The sequence below is a fragment of the Ambystoma mexicanum genome, chromosome 13 (assembly GCF_040938575.1).
Source record: "Ambystoma mexicanum isolate Mex_15411 chromosome 13, UKY_AmexF1_1, whole genome shotgun sequence".
In the NCBI taxonomy this organism is placed as follows: Eukaryota; Metazoa; Chordata; class Amphibia; order Caudata; family Ambystomatidae; genus Ambystoma; species Ambystoma mexicanum.
In genome coordinates this window covers 84545825-84563948 of record NC_090938.1, presented here as the reverse complement: position 1 = coordinate 84563948, position 18124 = coordinate 84545825, and the positions used below count along the sequence as shown (strand labels likewise).

Here is an 18124-nt window from a genome sequence, read left to right as displayed (position 1 = left end):
GGAGCAGTAAAAGAGGCGGGAGAAGATGAGGGAGGAGATTAAGAGTTTAGTAGCATGGAAGGTGAGAGGACGGATTTTGCGGATATTGAAGAGGTGGTAGCGACAGGTGCGGGAAGTGAGGGAAATATGTTGAGAGAAGGAGAGAGGAGTCATATAGAACCCCTAAATTACGAGCTTGAAGAGAGATAGGAAGATTGGAGGGAGGAAAGTGAATGAATGGGGGAGGGAGGTGGAAGAGAGTTGGAGGGAAAGAATAGAACTTCGGTTTTGTCTGGGTTAAGAGAGAAATCGGGAAGACATCCATATTGATATTGACCTAGCAAAAACAGTCTTGCGTAAACTTGATGGTTCCTGGACCACTGGAAGCCATCGTCTGAACGACTCCAACGCTGACTTGACCGATTAGGAGCCCATAGCTTCAAAGCAACCATGCACAGACCTCTAGTGGGATTGTATCCACTGAACCATACCAAAAGCAACTAGAATCACTGCTTGACACTGTTGAATACCAGAATAAAAAAATTAAAAAAAAAAAGTACTGTGAAGAGCGCACCCCCACAAAACCCTTCACAGGGCCCACCATTCGAGACTATAGAGACTTAAGCTCCTGCTATGCTCTACTTATATATTCAAAGTGACATCTTTGAATGGTGACATTGTTGCCAGTCGATTGCTGGAACGTCGTGCTCATCTACCCAGTGCCCCCTCACAAAAGTCTGCATTGTCTTACAGCCGTGAGTTTTTCTAGTGTTTGCATTTTATTAAAAGTGTATTTTATAAAACGTTAATTGTGAATTTTCACTTTAGATCCATTGCATTAAGTAATTTTGTTTTCTTTGGTTATCAGCCGACAGCCCTCCTCAAGTTATAAAGTTAGCCTTGGCTTTCACCACCAACAGACAAAAAGTATATTTTTGGGCTGCGCTCTGTTTCGCCTTTAGGATTGGGATCAGTGCTGGCTTAGTAGTGTGGGGCTCAGTTGGCGGTTTTATCCACTAGTCATCCCTATACTCCTGCAGAGCAGAAGTCATTTAATAATCGTTGTCTAGTTATATACAGGTCTATACAGCCCTCAATCCTATGCAATTAAAATGGGCACCTAACTAGAGGTCTACACTAAACTTTCAAATAGAGTGGATCTTGACTGTTCTTGTACTAAAATAGATGCAAGCTAATAACGGCCAGTAGGAAATCCTAAAAACACAAAAACAAGCTAGCCTTGGGGCAGCCCACAACTGTCATGGCTCCATTAAATGAGAAAAAGGCACGGCATATGCGACAGTCTTACCAGTAAACATTTAAACAGGATTCTGAGGTTTAAGTTAAAGGCAACCAAGATCAAGGGGAAAAGAAACATGGCAGTCAGTTGCCTATTTCAGATCATCCCTGAGCGCCGAAGAAAGCAGCCATGACAATCAAGTGCAGCATAGAGTTGTAGATTAATGCAGTCATATGTCAGCACAGGTGGTCTCTAGCATGGACAGAAGCAGGCACTGCAAACCAATAACTAAGCATACAGTTTTTAGGTGGTGGAACCAGGTTGTCATGACGCTATGTCCATCAGAAGCAATTGATAAACAATGGGCATTGTATTGTATGGTTTATTTATATAGCGCCTATACACAGGAAAGTGTTTCAAAGCGCTCAAGGAGGGTGGGAACATGGGTTGGGGAAAGTCTTTCAGAGCCCTTGAAACTCAGACGATAATTGCCTGGACAGGCAGATTAAGTGTGTAAAATACATTTAACATTTGAGACACAGCAAATAGCTGCAAATGGGCCCGACTGTGATTCTGCAGTTTCACAAGTGCAAAAGGGGAGGAAGACAGGAGAACAGACCGACCATCTTCGGGCACGTTGCATTTGGATTGTGCAAGTGCATAGAAGGTAACATGGGGGGGCGGGAGGGAGGTCCAAGTGCACCCAACCGGTGGAGACTGGGTTAAGTGCAGAGAGAGACACTCTTTTGGGCTATTTCTAAATGCTGTGAAGGAGGGTGGGTGTAGGGCCCTGGGTCAAGTGCGAGAGAGGACTGGCACGGGTGCCCGGGACCGGTGAGACTGAGGTACACCAGAGGACAGTCAGGAGTGAGAGATGGAGAGCTGGGTTAGCATGGTAGAGGGAAAGTGAAGAAAGAGGTAGGTCTTGAGGAGTTTCTGGAAATTAAGGTCAGGCTCAAGAGGCACCTGCTGAGGATAAGTATGTCCCCCCAAATCTCTGCTTGAAGAACCAGCTCACTCGCAGAAGGTTGGAGGTAGAAGACCAGAGGGCTCGTGAGGGACAGTATTTAGGTAGGCAGCGTTGCAGGTAGATCGGTCCCAGAAAGCCTTGTGAACAGTGAAGAGGGTCTTGAACTTGATCCTTCGAGCCACTGGGAGCCAGTGAAGGGATTTCAGCACCGGAGAGATGTGGTCCCTAGGAGTTGCAGAGGGCGCAGGACCGAAGGGAGATTGAGGAAGAGGCTGTTGCAATAGTCCAGCCTAGAGAGAACCAAGGCTCAAGACAGTGAGCCGCTGGGGGAAGTGAGAAAAGGTAGAGTACCTCTGAGGAGGTGTAGTTGATAGACCAATGCGATTCCCTTTCTATCTTACCCTCTGGATCCAGGCACACCGCGGGCCACACCTTGGATGTTCTCATCCCTACGGATATCCCTTTCACTACCACACTCTTGGACCGACCACTCTTCTCTCAACACACCCAACACTCTCCTCTCAGTTTGCACTGCCACTCTGCTTCAAAATCACCAGACCAATGAAAAAAGTGACAGTGGCTGCCTTTGCCTCCAGCTACTCTCCTCCTCCCATTCCTGCGTTGACTCCCACCCGGACACTGTCCTCGCTAACCTCAACCTTTCTATCTCCAACACTCTTGCTCCTGCCGTGAGGGTCCGACTGAAACCTTCCAAAAAGTGCAACTCTTGGTATGATTCCTATCTGGCTGCCCTTAAACGCAAATGTAGGGCTCGTGGGCAGAAATGGAACTCATTTAGTGGACCCTCTGACAAACTGGCCTGCAGCCTCCTGCAAAGGCAATATCAACTCTGCATCCGCTCCAAGAAAAGTCTTTATTCAAGAGCATATCTCTGCAGCATCAAACACCACGGCCAAACTTTTCAAAGTCTGCAAGGAACTGACCAATTCAGCAGCAGCCTCTTCCTTCGTCCCACACAGGACTTTTGGTCTGCCCTGGCTGCACACTTCATCACAAAAACCCAAGACCTTCTTTCCTCCCTCTCTTCCACTCCACAGCGTACACCAACACCGGAGCCTCCCTTGGCACCCCCCTCCTCTCTCATCCGTCACACCTGATAAGGTCCCCAGAGAAGTCCAGTCTATGAAGGCCTCACCCAAAAAGGTTGACTCTTGCCCCTCTAAAACCATTAAGGACAATTTGGACTCCCTCGCCCCAGCCTTGGCTGATCTCTGCAATCTCACCTCAAGTGAAGTTTTCCCCATCGTCCCCTTAGGCACTCCCTTGTGCACCCTCTGCTCAAGAAACCATCTGCTGACACCTCCATTCCAGAAAACTACTGCCCTATCTCCATCAATCCTTTCTTGGGCAAACTCCTGGAGAAGTTAGCTATCGCTCAGGTGACCCTCCACACTGAATCTATTGGTTGCTTCCACAACCATCAGTCTGGCTTTAGAGCATCCAGAGGCACGGAAACCGCTCTTCTGAACACCTGTGAAGACCTGCTCTCAAACCTTGACATCAACACTCCCTCGGACCTCTCCTCTGCTTTTAACATGGTTGAACACAACATCCTGATCGCAAGTCTCCGTGACACCCTATGAATCCCAGGTCAGGCTTTGGTGTGGTTAATCTCCTTTCTCTCCGACCGCCCATCCCAAGTGGAACTCTGAGCCTTTCTCTCCACTATTGCTCTCTAAACCTGTGGCGTTCCAAAGGGATCCAACCTATCCCCCTGGTTCTTCAATGTCTATATGCATCTCTAACTTCCAGTGTTACACGCAGATGACACGCAACTTTCCTTCAGCTGCCTCCTCCTCCCTCATATCAGACTGTCCGCTATTCAGTCATGGTGTGCTGCAAACGACTTCTGCCTCAATGCCAGTAAGATGAAATCGTTCGCAATGGGTCCCCTGCTCTCGTTTTTTCCACTTTCACTCTGGCCGGCCTCCCCTGGCCATGCACCCGCACCCACCTGCGAGACAAAAACATTGGGGTCATCTTCGACTCTGAAATATCTAAAAAGTCTATCAGCTACACCTCCTCAGAAGTGTACTCTACCTTTTATCCACTTTCATCAAAAACAGGATTGGCAAACGTGAGAATCTTCCAAGGTGGAAGATTCTCTTCAGAAGTAAAACTGTGGCATTTCTGAAGGGATATCCACAAAGAAGGAACTGACAACTTCCATCCCTGGATGAGCTCACTCACAAGACCCTTTCCGGGTTTCAACCGATATTAGAGATAAATACAACTACATAGGAGGGAGCTAATTAAGAATCATCAATCCACAATTCCTTGTATGGTTTTTTCAAGTATCATTATTTATTCCTAACCAGTCAGTCAGTGTAACTAACTTATAGCCAATGCATTTCGGACCTCTGTCCTTCGTCAGGGCTGTTAACACTGCTATTTATCAACCAGTGAAAAATCCCACCATTATGACATTATTTATTAGTGCAATTCATTCCCAATTATCCATCGTTGAGTGAAATTCACAAAAATATGCAAATTACACATACCAGATAATAGTTGTAGTCCCAAATGAAATTCAAAGAGCAAAAACCAAAACAAGAATTCATTGTAGTGCATTGGTAATGTAAACTGTCTATTATTTCAAATGTTTGAAATGTACAGATTAGATGTATAGTTTTAAATCACTACCCGTTTGCTTTCCATCTCCCAGAGTATAGTTCCACTCTGCTGTATTTACTTCTGAGCAGCGCGTGTGTTGCCTGTAAATTCAAGCACTCTTGTTTAAATCCCTGTACGATCTAGTCTCTCCCCTTTTATAGCCCACCTTATCACCCTGGCTCTCTTCCTTACCTTGCACTTGCCGTGCTGTATCAACGCGCTGACTGCCCAAAAGGAGCTGCCGCCGTCTGTTAGTGTTTATGAATGCTAATCTATTACGCGCGTGATGTTCTATTACGTTCCGGGGGTCATCGTATGGAACAAGTTACTTACCTGTAACTGTTGTTCTCCAGCATGGGTCTGGCATGGATTCACATGCTCATGAATATTCCCCGTCGTCAGGCTGGGAATCCTCAGTAAAGAAAAAACCAGTATCAGTTTCGTTTCTGATCTGTCTTTCGTAGTAATAACCAATCACTGGTCTCTGCGTCATACTGACCACAGCCAATGACTGCCCTCTACCTAAGCACCGCCTCTGGCAGCCATCTTCAGATTTGGAAGCACGTGAAGTGGCAGTATGACCAAGTGAAGAGCCGCAGAGGGGTAGGCGGGAGGGTTCGCATGTGAATCCATGCCAGACCCATGCTGGAGAACAACAGTTACAGGTAAGTAACTTGTTCCTTCTCCAGCATGGGGTCTGGCATGGATTCACATGCTCATGAATAAAGAATACATAGCAGTACACACATGCACAACCACGGGAGGTGGCAAAGGCTCAACATTAAGCAATGCATCCAACTCAACATTAAGCATCTTACCTCCTCACCAGGCTCACCTCAGGCGAACAGGTTGCATAGCACTGCTTGGCCGACCGTGGACTCCTCCCTGGAATCCCGATCGACGCAGTAGAACTTCGTGAAGGTGTGCGTCGACCTCCACGTAGCAGCCCTGCATATGTCCAGCAGGGGCACACCAGAAAGGAACGCCGTGGTAGCTGCGATCGCTCTGGTGGAATGGGCTCTCGGACGGCCAGGCAGCGGTCGGTTTGCCAACCGATGACAGTACATGATATAGCCGGAGAGCCATCTGGAAATGGAAGCCTTCGAGAGAGCCTTCCCCTGATTGACAGGTCCAAAGTTCACAAAGAGTTGTGACGTCTTCCGAAAACACTTTGTGCGGTCCACGTAGAACTTCAGCATTCTAGCCACATCCAGCGAGTGCAAAGTTCTCTCAGCCGGCGACGAAGGCGACAGGAAGAATACAGGCAACACCAAGGGTTCGTTGAGGTGGAAGTCCGACGGTACCTTGGGCATGAAGGAGGGGTGCGTCCTGAGCACTACCCTCGTGTCGTGAAAAGTCAAGTACGGGGCCTTGCAGGAAAGGGCCTGGATCTCTCCCACCTGTCGTGCGGAGGTGATGGCCACAAGAAACGCTGTTTTCCACGACAGAAACTTCAACGGGGCCGAGTGCAGAGGCTCGAACGGAGGTCCCATGAGCTTGGTCAGCACCACGTTGAGCTCCCACGCCGGGGCCGGAGCCTTCACCGGCGGGAACGATCTGAACAGTCCCTTCATGAACTCTTTCACCAGACGATGAGACCACAAGGACGTCCGCCCCGTGGTTCTGGTGTATCGGGAGATCGCAGCAAGATGAATCTTGGACGCGTGTGCCAGTCCAGCTTTGGCCAGCGTCAGCAGGTACGGCAGTACTTGGGGAGCCGTAATCCGTAGAGGGTTAATCTTCTGTGCGTGGCACCAGACAGAGAACCTCTTCCATTTGTGTCCATAGCATTTAAGAGTCGAGGAAGCCCTGGCCTTTGCAAGAACCTCTCTGCAGTCGGCCGGTATGTCGTATCCTCCAAACTCTAGCGCTGCAGGAGCCAGGCCTGCAAGTTCAGCGATTTCGGGTCGTGGTGGAGGATGGCGCCTCCTTCCCTGGAGAGCAGATCCGCGTCCACCGGCAGCTTGATTGGTGGGGACGCGGACCAGTCCAGAAGGTCCAGGAACCATATCTGCCTCGGCCACGCGGGTGCGACGAGGATCATCCTGCACCGTGACCTCTTGAGCTGGTTGACGAGCCGGATCAGCAGTGGCAAAGGAGGGAATGCGTAGAGGAACAGGCCCTCCCAGGGGAACGAGAAAGCATCGCCCATGCTCCTCGCCTGGGGAAACCTGCTGGCAAACCTCCGGCACTTGGAGTTCGTCGCCGTCGCGAACAGGTCGATCTGGGGTGTGCCCCACCGTCGGAAGAGGCGATCCACTAGATCCTGCTGTAGTTCCCACTCGTGGCACGAGCGCAGCTCCCTGCTGAGTGAGTCGGCGATGGTGTTTTTTATCCCTGCCAGATGAAACGGCACCAGAAACATCCCTTGGCCGACTGCCCAATGCCACAGGTCCTGCGCCTCCTTGGACAGTGCTGGGGACCTGGTTCCGCCCTGTTTTCTGATGTAAAACATGGTGGTGGTGTTGTCGGTGAAGATCCTCACCACCTTGCCCTTGAGGGACGGAAGGAAGGACCTGAGGGCCCAAAACACTGCACGGAGCTCCAGGACATTGATATGTAAGGATTTCTCCGTCGGGAGCCAAAGGCCTCTTGCGTGCAGATTTCCGGTGTGCGCTCCCCACCCTTCCAGGGAGGCATCCGTGGTCACTGTCTCCTGGTGGGCTGGGGTCTGGAAGTCCATGCCCGCCGTCAGATGCGTGCGGGTGCCCCACCACCGATCGCTCGTCGGAAACTCTCGTCGAGTGTGATCCTTTCCTCGAAGCTGCCCGTCGTTTGGATCAGGCGCGCGTCCAGGAACTCCTGCAACGGGCGCATCCGGAGCCTGCACATGGGAATGAGGTAGATGCAGGAAGACATCATTCCGAGGAGGGACTTGATAGACCCGACGGGGAGGCCAGAAGGGACACTGTGTTGAGCCTCGCTCCCAGAAACAGTGTCTTGCGCGGGTACCAGGTGGGATTTGGCGTAGTTCACGGAGAATCCAAGGTCCGTGATAAGTTGGACGGTCCTTGCCGTGTGAACCACGGCGAGCTCCCTTGTCTTGGCTCGGATGAGCCAGTCGTCCAGGTAGGGGTAGACGTGGATCCCTTCGCGGCGCAGCTGAGCCGCCACCGGTGCAAGGCACTTGGTGAACACCCTGGGTGCCGACCGAAGGGGAGGGCTTTGAACTGGTAATGACGCCCTTGGACCACAAACCTGAGGAATTTTCGGTGCCCCTTCAAGATGGGAATATGGAAGTAGACATCCTCCAAATCCAACGACGACAGGAAGTCTCCTTCCTCCAGCTGACCCAGGACGTGCTGGAGGGTGACCATCCGGAACTTTTGCGCCTTGATGAACTTGTTCAGACGTCGCAGGTCCAGGATGGGGCGCCATCCCCCCGTCTTCTTCTTCACGAGGAAGTATCTCGAGTAGACTCCGGAGCCCCGAAGCCTCTTTGGGACGAGTTCGATGGCGCCCTTCTTGAGCATCGCCTTCACCTCCAGGAGAAGTTGAGGGACGTGAAGTTCTTTCCTGGCCACGGGGGGGACACGCAGACACTTTCTTTGAAACTCGAGCACGTGGCCCCGGGCCAAGGCGTTCAGCACCCAACGGTCGGTGGAGATGGACTCCCACACGCTGACGAAGCTCGCCAGCCGGCCTCCCACCGGGGTGCTTCGGTGGGGGCCCGACCCCCCGGCCGGTTCAATCCTGCTTCGACGAGGCTTTAGCGCCTTGTCCTTGGCGACGACGGCGGGGTCCGCCAGACTTGCCTCGTCCTCTGTAGGCCTCCTGAGACGACGAGCGGGCTGCTTGACGGTAGGAGGAGAAACCGCCGCCGGAACCTTTGGAGGCGCCCTTGCCTCCGCTGCTCCGAAAGGGCGTCGTTGTTGCAGAACTCCAAGGGCCCGGGCCGTCTCGGTGTCCGCTTTAATGGCCTGAAGGGAATCGTCCACTGTTTTCCCAAACAGGTTGTTCCCATCGAAGGGCATGTCCAGGACTCTGGTCTGAACGTCTTGACGGAAGTCCGTAGCCTTGAGCCATCCACGCCACCTAAGGCAAACGCCGTTGCCCAACTGGCGGAACCCAGTGTCGGCGATGTCCGTCGCAACGGTAATGGCGTGGTCCGAAGCCACCTCACCTACCTGCAGGATCTCCAGGGCCTCTGCCCTCTTGTCGTCCGGCAAGAAGTCCAGCAGGGGAGCCAGTTTGTACCAGAGCTCCCTGTCGTATCGGGCCACGATAGCCAAGGCGTTGGCAGCTTTAATCGTCGTCGCTGCAGACGAGATGACTCTGCGTCCCATAGCGTCCAATTTCTTTCCCTCGCCGTCCGGTGGGGAAGTCGATGTGGAGGCCGCACCCCCCCCGCTTTTTTTCCTGGCCGCCGCGGAGACGACGGAGTCCGGGGTAGGCTGCGCCCGGAGGTACTTTTTCTCGTACCGGTCTCTTCTAGCTGGTGTCGTGGAAGGGTTCTTGAGGAGGGTGAGGCCCTCATCCCAAATGTCGTCCAATAGAGGCACCGCGAGGACCGTCTTCCTCTTGGCCTCGCGCCGCTGATAAAGGAAACCTTCCTTCTTCTCCTCAGGGCAGAGTTGGAAAAGCTCGGATGCCCTGGCGATCATAGAGTGGAACGATCCAATCTCGTCGGGCGGAGAAGCCCTGGTGGGAGGCGACGACGGTACATCCTCGTCGTAAACCTCGTCCGTACCCGTCGCTGCCGTGTCAGTCCCCGTATCATCCCCTCGGGTGGACGGGGAGGAGGGCTGGAAGGGGCGCGACAGCTGAAAAGGAGGTGGAGGGTGGATCCTTCTTCTCTTGGTAGGGGGAACACCAGAAGGTCCCGGTTCTGGGTCCCCCGACGGGAGAGGTTCCGTCGGCAACGGTAGTCTCGTCCTTATCTCTGAGCATAAAGACTGTATAGCCAACAAAATGGCCGCCGAGTTGTATCGCGGCGCTGGCAGAGGGGAATCCGACGGGCGATCAGGGGCCCCGTCGGTACCCTCGACGATGTCGTCGTCCCCTGCGTCGGGATCCATCCCGACGGGCCGGTCTTCTTCCACGCCGAGGCCGTGGCTTAAGACCTCGACCAGCTCCTCCTCCGAGGTTGAGGCCGAATCTACGACGACGCCCTGCCCCCCCCCCCTTTTTCTTCCCCACGGGGGTCCCATCGATGGGCACAAAAGAGGACTCCCTCCGAGGTGGCAGGGAGACTGAGCCCCGAGGTCGCCACCACTGGTGTAGCCCCCACAGGCTGAGCCAGGGCCGCCGCAACAGTTTCGATAGAGGGCTTGGCCGGATGGATTAAGGCCTTCACCACCTTAGGTGCGCTCACCGCCTTATCCTGGGGGGGGGGGGGGGGGAACACTGTCTCGCTCCCCCTCCGCCTTCGAGCTCTACCGGGGCCTCTCCAGGAGCTTCGCCGGGTGCTCGGCCTTCCTCTTACCCGACCCAGAGCGTTGGCTCGTGGTTGATGGTGCCGGGGAGGGTGCGCCCTGCCTGGCGCCCCTAGAGCCCGACCGTTCGGCGCTCCCGGTGCCAGCGTCCTCAAAGGTCTTAGAAGACCGCTCGGATTTCTTCCTCTTCTCGCCGGACGGGCTCTTCCCTTCTAGCCAGTTGGCGAGACGTTGATGGCGGTCCTTCATGGTCCGCTCCGACATGTTGCCGCAAAACGCACAGTTCTTCTCCACGTGCGTCTTGTCCTCATGTAGGCAGTAAAGACAAAAAGAGTGTTCGTCCTCCTTGAAGACGTTCTGCAGCTGGCATCCAGGGCAGACCCTGAACAGCTTTCCGGGCGTCGAGCTTCCCTTCTCCTGGGCCATGACCGGGCCTGAGAAACTTCTGGAGTCCTCCAAAAGCGTAGCTCGACGAAATCTTCACCCTTGAGGGGCGCAGACGAATCCGAAACGGGTCCCCGTTGATCGGATGGAGAGTCGGTGGAGCTTGAGGCTCTTTTGACCGAAAAAAACGAAGTTTTTGAGAAAAAACGTGAAAAATTAGCACCAACGCTCGAGAGCAATAGCACGAGGATCCCAACACATGAACGTGCGGTAAAAATCTGAAGATGGCTGCCAGAGGCGGTGCTTAGGTAGAGGGCAGTCATTGGCTGTGGTCAGTATGACGCAGAGACCAGTGATTGGTTATTACTACGAAAGACAGATCAGAAACGAAACTGATACTGGTTTTTCTTTACCGAGGATTCCCAGCCTGACGACGGGGAATATTCATGAGCATGTGAATCCATGCCAGACCCCATGCTGGAGAACTCTTTGGTTCACATATTTCAGGCATACTTATAAAGAGTGATCTCGGGTACTTTACTGAATAACTACTCTTCTCGGGAACAAGGAAATTACGGGAATTAGTACTTGGGTTTGATGTTTATACTTATCGCGCGTGCGTGTAAGGTGTACACTACACAGTCTGGTCCCGCGCATGAGCCTGGATCCGAAAGGTAGTGTTTCTCTACGTGGTTCTCCGACAAGAGGATGTATGTAGTGTCTACCATACCAATCTGCCAATATTACAGTACCTAATTACTTGCAGTACTGTAAATGCAATTTATAAGGTAATCTGCAATTATAGCTTAATATACTCACTCTCGATGCTCTAATGATTATAGGTATTGGTTCCTCCATTTTTATCATTATATTCTTGAGCTCACTTTACAAAAAAATGTGTATACTGTCTACATACATCTCTACCTTAACCCTTGTTGGTACTGAATCTCTCCACGATCCACATATAAATCTCTTACCCCCCCTAACAGTGACACAAAGAAAGAGAAAAATGAACCGAATAGTCTACGTTTCATGCTACTCGGTACAAAGCAATGGGATCAAAAGTGTGATCAAGAAAAATTGGTGTACATTGACAAGTGACATGAGAGTAGAACATCTGTTCAGAGAATTACCTACCTTTGCCTATAAAAGAAATGCGAATTTAAGAGACAGATTGGTGAAAACAAGACCCGGAAAGAAATTACCCGAGACAACAAGAAAAAAGGGACATACCCATGCTTACATTGCACTAATTGCAACTTTGTAACAAAAGGAGACACCATAGATCACCCCCGTACGGGTGAAAGATCAAACTAAAAGGATATACGACATGTGATACACCGAATATAATTTATGAAATCAAATGCCCATCTGGCATCTTTTATGTTGGCCAATCGAAAAGACCAGGAAAGCTACGATGGAATGAGCACAGATCATGTATTCGGAACAACGAGAATTCAGTTGTGGCAAGAAATTGGAATTTAATGAAACGCAACATCAGCCAGATGAGGATACAAGTTCTTGAAGTCATCAAACATAATGCACATGAAGATTTGGGGAAAAGGTTAAATCAACGAGTGTCGTTTTGGATAGATCGACTTGACTCCCTGAGACCCGGGGGTATAAAGGAGTTGAATTTTATTTGATTTATGTAATTTCCAGATAAAATGGATAGATTGATGGAAAGGTTTCAGTAACTTGGGTATGCCCAATATGCTACCAACAGAGGGTCCACGATATGTCCCGCAGGGAATTAACCCCCTGTGCGACGCAAGGCAGTGGTCACACTGCCAACCAGTGGATTCTCTTTAATGAGCAACTAAAATATGGCTGTAAATGCATAGATATGTATGTAACAATGTTTATACCTTATGTGGTAAAGAGATTTATATGTGGATCGTGGAGAGATTCAGCACCAACAAGGGTTAAGGTAGAGATATGTATGTAGACAGTATACACATTTTTTGTAAAGTGAGCTCAAGAATATAATGAGAAAAATGGAGGAACCAATACCTATAATCATTAGAGCATCGAGTTAGAGTGTATATTAAGCTATAAATGCATATTACCTTATAAATTGCATTTACAGTAGTGCAAGTAATTAGGTTCTGTAATATTGGCAGATGGTAGGCACTACATATATCCTCTTGTCTGAGAACCACATAGAGAAACACTACCTTCGGGATCCAGGCGCATGCGCGGGACCCGAAAGTGTAGTGTACACCTCACACTCATGCGTGAGAAGTATAAACATTAAACCCAAGTACTAATTCCTGTAATTTCCTTGCTCCCGAGAAGAGCAGTTATTCAGTAAAGTACCCGAGATCACTCTTTATAAGTATGCCTGAAATATGTGAACCACGGAGATACGATGACCCCCAGAACATAATAGAACATCACGCGCATGCGTGTAATAGATTAGCATTCATAAACGCTAACAGACGGCAGCAGCTCCTTTTGGGCAGTAAGCGCGTTGATACAGCACGGCAAGTGCAAGGTAAGGAAGAGATCCAGGGAGATAACAAGATGGGCTATAAAAGGGGAGAGACTAGATCGTACGGGGATTTAAACAAGAGTGCTTCAACTCACAGGAAACACGTGCTGCTCAGAAGTAAATACAGCAGAGTGGAACTATACTCTGGGAGATAGAAAGCAAACAGGTAGTGATTTAAAACTATATATCTAATCTGTACATTTCAAACATTTGAAATAATAGACAGTTTACATTACCAATGCACTACAATGAATTCTCTTGTTTTTTGCTACTTGAATTTCATTTGGGACTACAACTATTATCTGGTATGTGTAATTTACATATTTTTTGGGAATTTCACTCAATGATGGATAATTGGGAATGAATTGCACTAATGAATAATGTCATGATGGTGGGATTTTTCACTGGTTGATAAATAGCAGTGTTAACAGCCCTGGCGAAGGACGGAGGTCCGAAATGCATTGGCTATAATTTTGTGACACTGACTGGTCAGGAATAAAAATGATACAGTTGTCCGTTCCTTCTTTGTGGATATTGCTATAACCTGGTGCCTAGGCTAAAGGGTGAGCTCCCATAAAAATCGTGAAATATAAGTGAAACAGTGGAATTTTCTTAAAGAGAAAGCGGTGCCCACCCTACCCCCTATTTTCGCATTTCTGAAGGGAGCCATGGATGTGCAGTTAGAGGAAGGCAATAGCTAGAAGTTACTACCGCAATCAAATACATTTCGGGACATACTTTGATGTGCTTTAGATGTACTAAAGCAAGTGACCATGTATATTTAAATCAACCTATTATTTTTACATTTCTGGGATACAGGAAAGCCACAGATGTGACAATAGAATTCTTGTCATCTGGAGGCAGTAAAGATCAGAGCGCAGGAGACATAAGGCAGAGCAGAAAAGGACACAAGTCAACTAGATTGTTCCGGATCCAGATTGTGTTTTTCTAGCTTGTGCCCACAATGCTGCTGCATTATGTAGGATAGTCTGGGAGTAGGATGCGACAGTTCTCAGGACTAGCGTGAAAGGAACATTAGGGGAATACATGTTTCTTACTACTAATTATGTACAGTATTCTAACATTAGATCCTTTTTACAAACAGATACAAAGTTTAACAAAAACTGAATTAATCAAGAATTTACAAGAGACTTCATACTTACAGAAATTGTAATGGGCTCCTGCACATCTTTGTGGCTAACCAACTGCACATTACCATCCTCATAGTAGTGGACCTAGGAAAGAAAACCGTAATACATTAAAACTAAATCGTTTTTATTAAAAAGGGGCCTTTTGTCAAATGTCTTGTTTAGATTTTCCTTCGAGAGGCAGCACACATTAGAAAAACATGCACAATAAATTACAAATCTGTAGTGATTTTTTCACGCCTGCATCCTTCGTTAAGGGATTGTCAGAGGGAGTGCAAAGGAGGATTGGAGGGAATGTGATGGTGAGTAAACAATCAGACCGGTACTAAGGAGCAAGCCAATAAATCGCTTTGTAGACTGCTTTGTAGACTAGACAAAGGAACTTGAAGAGCACTGTGCATGAGAGCCAACCAGGATATTGCCTGTAGGAATAAGTGGGGGAAGGTTTGGGTAGGGTGAGGAGTGTAGAAAGCAAAATTGTCTAGAATGAGGAATGAATAGAGGGGAAGGCAAAGGACAAGGCTTGCACAGTACTCAAGTTTCCTGAGCACAAGAGTGGAGATTAGAGTTTTTGTAGAGTGGTTAGTGCATTTTCCAAAATGTTGGGGTCAATGCGAGCAGCAGTGGGAGTGAATTGTTGCAGTCCTAAGTCGCCATCACAGAGGAACGAAAGATTGGGAGCCTTGGGTGAGGGGAGCACAATCAGGTGGGAAGGAGATGGGGAGGGAGAGTCATTTGAATCTGGGAGAAAGGACTTCCGTTTTTATAGAGATCGGAATAAGGCAGTGGAGAGCCATCCGTGAGACAGTTTATAATCTGTGCCTAGATGGCTGGGGTGAAGGACAAAGCTATTTGAAGGTCATCAACAAAAAAGGTGATGGTGAAAACCAAAGGATGAGACACTTTCATAGGGCAGTGGTACAGAGAAGTCCAAGGACTGATTCTGGGGAGGGCAGGGGGGGGGGGGTCAGAGGTTTGCGAGTTCCAAGAGATTTTAAAGGATATGAGACAATCTAGGCCAGAGCAGATCTGTGAATCCCAAGGTCCTGGAGAGGGGGAGTGGTTAACAGTGTCAAAAGTGACAGAAAGGTCCAAAAGGAGGAGTATAGAAGAGTTTTCAGTGGTATGCATTAGAAAGCAAGTTGGCTACATGGATGTGCAGTCTCGACTGAGTGTTTACTATGAAAGGGGATCTCCAAGTACATTAGCCATAAGGTGCATAGTGATCCGATTAAAGACCACCTGCTCCAGGACTTTAGATTAATGAGGAAGGAGAGCAACTCGGCGATAGTTTGCTGGGACGTTTGGGTCAGCAGAGGGGTTCTACAAAAGGGGTAAGACATTTGCAGATTTGAAGGATGCAGGGATAGGGGATTAGGAGCTCAGAGACCCAAGAGCAAGTAATTGAGATTGTGGGGAGCAAAAGGGTGCCAAATCAATAGGAGAGGTGGGGAGAAGTAGTCTACCATAGAAGAGTTGAGGTAGTGGACAGAAGGAGGGTACGGAGAGAGGATGGGGCGGTGCAAATTGGGAAGCTGCATTTGGACACATTTACACTGAATTTTCTATGAATTGCTCAGTTCTTAATATCGTTCATACAGAAAGCCAAGGAGAATAGGCTATACAGGGTAGGAATTACTCACCAGTGCCTTGAGGAAGTTGTAATCAGCAATTATTTCAACCATGGACTAACATGAACTACAGTGTATTTAGCCTTCCTGAAAAAGGGAGGTTGAAATGCTAACAAGCAAAGCAAAATGAAGTGAACAAAAGCAAACGGCTGAGAAGCAGAGAATACTTAACCAACCATGGCTGTCAAAGTCTACTAGCCCACTCACATTGGCGAGAAGATGTAATGAAGGGTGAGTACCATTTGCATGGTACTCTACTTTGCTGTAAATGTGAAATAAGTTTCAAACATCCCCATACTCGCCAGCAAACTGCAGTAAATGGGATAGAGGCATCACTGTACATGGCCCGCCTGTGGGTGGCAACATTGCATCAAATATGAAGTGCCCTTATGGTGATGCACCATTTTATAGAAGGAACCAGTCAATATGTTGACACCAGACACCATGGGGCGAGTGCATAGGTCTATTAACTAAGGAACTCGCCTGGCCGGTCTATTGGGATTTGTAAGATCTTGTAGAGGCAAATTAACCAAAGGTTTATCGGGTTTCCATGACACTGGCATGGGCCAACAGGCCACGACAATGTCTAACGGCTACAGATTAGGCAAGCATCGCCAGCGGACTCATCTTTCAGTACATGGCACTTTGGGCAACAGAATATTACGAACCTGAATTTTGAGCACCCCTACAAGTTGAGCTGTTGCTTGTGACACAGTAAACTTCCACTCCGATCTCCAACGGCCATTCCTAAAACGTAAGAGTTTGATATGAGGACTTCACCGAAAAACAGTACGGAAATAAAATGGTCAACAGCAACAATTGGGAGTTTAAGCTACACTTATTTTTTTAAAAGGAGAAAGCGCTTACCAAAAGTTTTTGGGTTGGAACTGGTGGCTCTCTATGCACGCTATAATGGTCTGCTGTCCATCTATAGTTTTACCGTAAACCTAAAGGACAAAATACAGATTAGCGTTATCAGCATGCAATTTAAACACTGTGATAATGGTGACGCTGTTAACCAAAGGATTGGTATGGGAGTGTAGGTGAAGCAAGTATTTCCCGTTGCCTGGTGGGGAGAAGGGGCTGCCTATGGACGTGCATGTGAATATCTGTAGCGGGGGTCTCCTGCTGCTCTCTACCAAAGATTCCACTGTAGGACAGAAGCATGGAAAATGTGTTTTTCCTCATCACTTGCGTTGACCTACCCATTAGACATTCAGGGCTTAAGTGGCTGGGGAGCAGCTCTGGAAATCTCAAAAAAGTCTGGGCTTACTCATAGCCGTACAGTGCACACCCCCCTCACAGGCAGCCCTTTCACCCAAGAAAAGTGGCCTCTGCTGTATGGTGAAAGGGCTACAGGTAGGATTCAGTGCTTCAGAATAAAAAAACAAAATGAGAAGTGGATGCACCCAAGAGGTATGATTGACAGACTGCATAGAAGACCTCTGTTGGGCATAAGGGCTGTCTGCTGGGGCTGGCGACTGATTAAACAAAAAGGAGAGGCGGTCAGCAAAACAAATGAGGAATTCACCCATCTCCTTCATTGCCCAAACGTGGACCGCATCCCCTTGTTGGAAACGCCACTTGGAGCGCTGAAGCGATTAAGGGCAGAGTGCTTGCTATGGATTGGGCTACGCGACTGCAGACCGTTTACTGAAGCATTTGTGTAGCTCTCCTCCACGGCCAGATATTGAAGGAATTAAATTTAAAAGCTTGCATTGGAAAAGAGGGGCTTTCTACGATGGCCTTGCAGCAAGCCTGTCACTCAATGACTTTCAGGAGGATTTGACTTCCTTGGCAGGATTTCTGAAATTCTGCACGACATTTAAAGGAGGTCAAATGTTCCATGTTTCTGGCAGGTGGGTGCAAAATGGCTAAGCGCCAGACAGCGTGCTTGGAGTAGGTTTCAATAACTGAATACCTGGGTCCAGCGGATGAAAAGGCCAAACATTTGAAATCGCTTGAACTTTACGCTTGCAAGCAAAGCAGCTACCAGGATTCGCCACATTTAACATGTGTGTTACAATGCAGAGGGTTCACACAATGCAAAGAAAATCTACTGGTACAGTCACGAATCCGGAAATGCAAGGTGTGGAGGTATGCAAAAGGACAGCCATTGTCTAGGTAGCGTGGGGGTGGGCGGGGAGAGGAACCCTATATAATGACCTCCACGCTGTCGTCACCCAGTGGTGGAAAAGATTGAAAAAACCGAGAAGTGATGCTTGTTGCATTCGTAACGCATGGATCCAATAAGAAAGCACAACCCTCG

At 49.0% G+C, this 18124-nt stretch overlaps 1 protein-coding gene across 2 annotated transcripts in view; it reads right to left on the bottom strand.

The window, feature by feature from the left end:
• The window catches only part of CAPZA1 (capping actin protein of muscle Z-line subunit alpha 1), a 251517-nt gene that overhangs the window by 106304 nt on the left and 127089 nt on the right, over positions 1-18124 (bottom strand). For both annotated transcript variants that reach the window (XM_069633326.1, XM_069633327.1), the window contains exons 6-8: positions 16723-16802; positions 16524-16602; positions 14240-14311 (exon numbers count right to left, since the gene is read on the bottom strand). In XM_069633326.1, coding sequence (XP_069489427.1) covers positions 14240-14311; positions 16524-16602; positions 16723-16802 — 231 coding nt within the window. The remainder of the gene's footprint in view (positions 1-14239; positions 14312-16523; positions 16603-16722; positions 16803-18124) is intronic.